At 47.8% G+C, this 4,751-nt stretch overlaps 1 protein-coding gene across 1 annotated transcript; it reads right to left on the reverse strand.

Annotated features, from left to right (window-relative positions):
* Nucleotides 1-589: 589 nt before the first annotated feature.
* LOC144134164 (uncharacterized) lies at nt 590-2,959 on the reverse strand. Its single transcript, XM_077667126.1, has 10 exons — nt 2,844-2,959; nt 2,386-2,532; nt 2,073-2,105; nt 1,925-1,984; nt 1,800-1,838; nt 1,685-1,729; nt 1,225-1,272; nt 1,119-1,160; nt 988-1,026; nt 590-901 (listed from the first exon to the last, which is right to left on the reverse strand). The coding sequence occupies exons 1-10, from the start codon at nt 2,957-2,959 to the stop codon at nt 661-663; spliced, it is 810 nt and encodes a 269-aa protein (XP_077523252.1). The 3' UTR covers nt 590-660.
* Nucleotides 2,960-4,751: the final 1,792 nt, after the last annotated feature.

Genomic DNA, 4,751 nt, shown 5'->3' on the forward strand with positions numbered 1-4,751 from the left:
TGTTGACCATGAAGACTGGGAGGGAAATGTCACAAATGGGGCATGGAGGAACGACAGTAGTGCCCTTCCTGGATGGACAGACCAGGGGTACCACTCTGCTTGGTAACTATTATTTCCATGATGGCATGAAATCAATAATAGTTTGCATTTCCTGCTTTATTTACATTAAAGCAATTGAAGCTCATCGATAACAAACAGCGAAACATTCAAAACATTTGATTTAACTTGATCATTTAACACGACATAAGATCTTGTTCATTAGAGTTTGCGTTAAGAATTGTAGCAGTGCAAAAATACATGCGTATTTCATGTTTTCAACAATGTCAGTGGGTGCAGCTAACGACGAGGAGTAAAACACGCCCATTAGAACTGTGACCTCAGACAGACAGGCAGAATAAGCTGAAGGAAAAGGTTGAACATCTCGTGCATTTCTGTGTTACAGGGCTGCATTGGAGATAAGGGATAGGCTGGCATCCTACTTCATGAGCGACGGCCAGGTGCCATGGCAGGAAAGTGTCGTGACCCGTGCAGGACGGCAGGTAATTTCCAATAACAGGCAACTACTTGTCAGCATGCACAAACACTATCATGTCAAAAGAAAGCTGAAATTGCTTGCTTTCATAGAAAAATATTATCGATTGCTTGCACTTTACATTTCATTTATTCATACTGCTCCATTTCAGCTTCATACAGCAGCTTGTGGATTTGGAATGTTACCTCACATCTTTTTTTGTGTGGTAGCATCCTCAGTTTAGCAGCTATCCAGTGTGCTGCCTCTTGACTGTCATCTTTCGGTGCAGGCATTTCATTTTTCTTTTTTAGTTCTAACAGCATAGCTGAGCAGCTCCTCAAGACATCTTTCACCGCATCGTCGAAGCTGTCAGACTGCCTTCTTTTGGTCCTGCATATAAATATATCCGCACAATGTTTTCTTGCAATCACTGATTATCATTCAAATACCACAGGAAATGTGAACCATGCCAGTACCGAGAGGAAGGTACATCGGATGCTCGCCTTTTGGCAGACCTGCAGGACAGGCCACATCATTACACTCAAGAGAAATGCACTGGAAAAGTATGTCTGCTTCCAATAAAAGAAAGTGCGCACAGCTTTCTTACCCTGGATCTGGGGCAGCGGCTCCTGCTTGTGAAGTTGACAACCTGCCTCAAAAAAATGTTTGTTATGGTGTCATATTCCGACACAAGAAAGTGAACACCAACTTACCCTGAAGAGCCAGCAGCAGATGCCGCACCTTCTGATGTGCTGGGGAGCCTATAGAAAAAATAAAAATGCTGCCATTTATGTCGTGCAAAAAACATGTTGTCTACTTGCAATGCTATGAAAAGGAGCAAGACATATCACACTCATCTAGTACCCGAAAGCTTGGTTTCACACCTTGTTGCAGTTTTTAGACGTGCAGTCATTAAATAGAACACAAGTTTTTCCCCGTGCATTGCAGTGTTGAGTGTGTGATTCACTTGAAACTGCAGACCAGCGACGAGTCATGACAGCAACTAAGCCAAGATCTGTATGTACATAAAACTAATCCATTTGTATGGGAGTGCAGCATAACAGCGCATAATAGAGTGGACACACTCTTAAACGTGAAAGGCTGGTGAAAAGGGTGTATTGACATGGAACCTGGGGTGCACCACAGCTAGGAAAACTGAAAATCACCACTCACCTCAAATCGTCCTCATCGGTAAAGTCATTGGGGCTGTCAGAGTACCTGCATTATATAAAGACATAGGATGTTGTTACTATTGGTGGATAATGACACCACAATTAGTACAGCTTACATTTCTTGAAAAAGCGCAGCAGCCGGGCTTGATATACAGCTGCACAGGTGAATGAAATGACAATGTTGTACATAAACTGTTTCGCTGCAGTAACCGTTATGGTAAGCAAACTACGAGGTGCACACCTGGCCACCAGTCTAGGACTGGAAGGGCTGTTGGATGACAGTGGAGATGTCAGAATGGAGCTGCACAAAAGCACAGATGCATAACAAGATAAATCACTTGAAGCTTTATAAACTGAAGTTATGCTTATGAAAACAAGACTTAACGTACATGTCCTCTTCTGGGGGCACATTTGATGAAGACCTGAAATGTAAAATTTGAGGTGTTTTGATGCAAAGCCTGCAGATTTCTTGCCAGGAAAAAGGTAATGTGAAAATACCAATAGCGAAGCTATCAGCGCAGCTGAAGAGAAAATAAATTGTTAAAAACACAGACGCTTGGGCAGTCAAATTACGTAAAGAGATATTGAACACGAAGAAAGCAGCTTAAAAAGAATGGTAGGACAGGTGACAGTAGTGAAGTTATCAATGCCAGGCTTGAGTTGGCGCAGATGGCTACGCAACTAAGTTGCCTTTTTTTTTACCTTTCGGCATAATGTGGTGTGCTCCTCAGCATGCCATCCACGATGTCAAAAAGTGTCCACTTCGTGTGGACCTTTCCGGCCTCTCCTCCGGCGCCACTTTTCCGGCTCCCCTCCGACGCCGACACAATTTTGCGGCTGCTTGCGCTCCTACAGAAATGCCACTGTTTATCACCAAGAAAGGTCGAAAAATGAAAAGATGAGCAACTTGTTTGAGTGCTCAAGCGGCGCTGTACGAAGCGCGCAGCCTGATACGACATGCGAACCGCTCAGGCAAAATCACCATGCCCGTAGGAAACCGAGATTCCACATCATTTGCTCCGCAGCACACCGCTAGAGCACTCTAAACAAGTGTGCTCACCCCCGCACATTCCTGCCGACGTGAACATTCAGCGGAAACTCGGATAAAGAATGAAAACGACTCACCAGTCAGATCGAATGTTCTGCCGATGATCGCCCACCGGTTCATTTTGGCGTCCTTATCTTTGTACTGCGGGTGAGTTTTGTCGTACAAAAAGGGGAACACGCGAACAGTCTCCAGAAATTGTTCCATCATGTTCTCCCGGTTGAAATTCATTTTGTCACGTGGATGTACACGAGAAGAAAGCACTAGCGCTGTTTGTCGCGGCTGGCTCGGAGCGCTCGGTCGTCGATCGTGGTTCTGCCGCCGCCGCTGGAAGTTAACTTTGGCAGTAGCCAAGAGGTGGCGCTAGGAGAAAGCCTGGACGTTTCTCATTGGTTCGCGGCACGCGGCAAGCCGCCGAAAATGGCTCCTCGACCCATCCTCTGCGCGGCAGACCAAACCGCCTCCGCGGCAGGTTTCGCGGCACGCGGCGCGCCGCCGGCGGCGTGCCGCGCGCGTCTTGCCGCCAGTGTGTTCGTACCTTACGACGGAAGCTCCCCGGAGGAAGTCCGACAAGGCTTCATTAATCGCAACCCGGGTGTCGTGATCCTCAACGCTCGTCAACTGGGTCGTTCAAAAACGATCCAGATAACATTCCAAGGGAACAAAGTTCCGAGCCAGATCTACTATTGGGGATCCGTATTCCATGTGCACCCTTACCGGGAACAAGTCGAAACCTGCTACAACTGCAGGAGAGTCGGACATAGAGCCGACGTCTGCTACAGACCCTAAGCCAACCTGTACCACCGATGTGGCGAGAACCATCCTGCACCTCCTGCTGGGGAGCCACTCATATGTAAACCCGACTGCATTGTGTGCCATGGGGCACACCACACCGGGAGCCGGAATTGCAAGCACCGCCTCGCGGTCCGGAGACAACAACCATATAGGCTTAACGAGGGTGCGGCATAGCATCAAGTGGAAGGTGCGGCCCAACATCACGTGGAGCATCACCCGAGATCCAGGCACCGATCTTCGAGCCGGGAGATGAACCAAACATGGAACCAGGGCAGAGATAGATCCAGTTCCTTCCCGCCGCTGAGTGGGGCGGCTGATGGCGAGAAGAGCACAAGTTCAGACCGAGGCAGAAGCAGCAGCCGAACCAACAAAAAGGTGAGCTGGCCAAATCCGGCCTCCCAACAGATGAGCGCTCGGGAGAAGGAACTTATAGAACAATTCGACAAAGAGCTTAAGGTGCGTGACGAGGAAAACGCCAGAGTAAAGAAAGAAATGGCGGAGCTTCGTCGACTTGTCATGGCCTCGAGAGAGCAAAGAGCACAGACACAGCAAACACCTGTGCAAGCCTCTCTTAAAGCACCCATTCCCGCATGCGAGGCTATGGAAACAGACAAACGCACCGCAGTTAAAAGACCACCTCCCCCCGCGGAGAATACCCAACACAAACGAGCTGCCGAAGCCTCTGCAGGCGATGAACCGCAGCCGGCTACGCCCGCTCCATTAAGAGCTGACCCTAATGCAATCACTACAAGAGTGGATAGCATTCAGAACAAAGTAGACAGCCTAGAGGTTAGAGTAGGAAACTTAGAGGCTAAGGTAGATGTCTTAGCAGTGGAATTCAGACTGTTCCAAACTCAAGTAATGTCTATGTTCCAACAAGTGATGGAGAAGCTGACCGCATTGGAGAACAGCTTAACATCATTACAGCAAAGAGTGGATCACCAATATGGCCCCGTTGCAACAAATTGAGGTATGGCAGTGGAATTGCAGAGGCTTCCGGCGCAAATGGGGGAATCTGCAGTTTCACATTCAAGCACAACAACGTCCACCAGACATTATTGCTCTACAAGAAGCTAGTGGCGCGTTCAAATCACCGGGCTATAAGGCGTTTCTTCCGCCAGGATATGATGCAAATACAAATACAAATTTGTTTCTGCTCAATTTATATAGCCCACTCAAAGATAAGGGAACCGGTATACCGGAAGTACTTATCAAGACTCTGAAACTA

This window comes from Amblyomma americanum, chromosome 5, assembly GCF_052857255.1.
Source record: "Amblyomma americanum isolate KBUSLIRL-KWMA chromosome 5, ASM5285725v1, whole genome shotgun sequence".
Classification (NCBI taxonomy): Eukaryota; Metazoa; Arthropoda; class Arachnida; order Ixodida; family Ixodidae; genus Amblyomma; species Amblyomma americanum.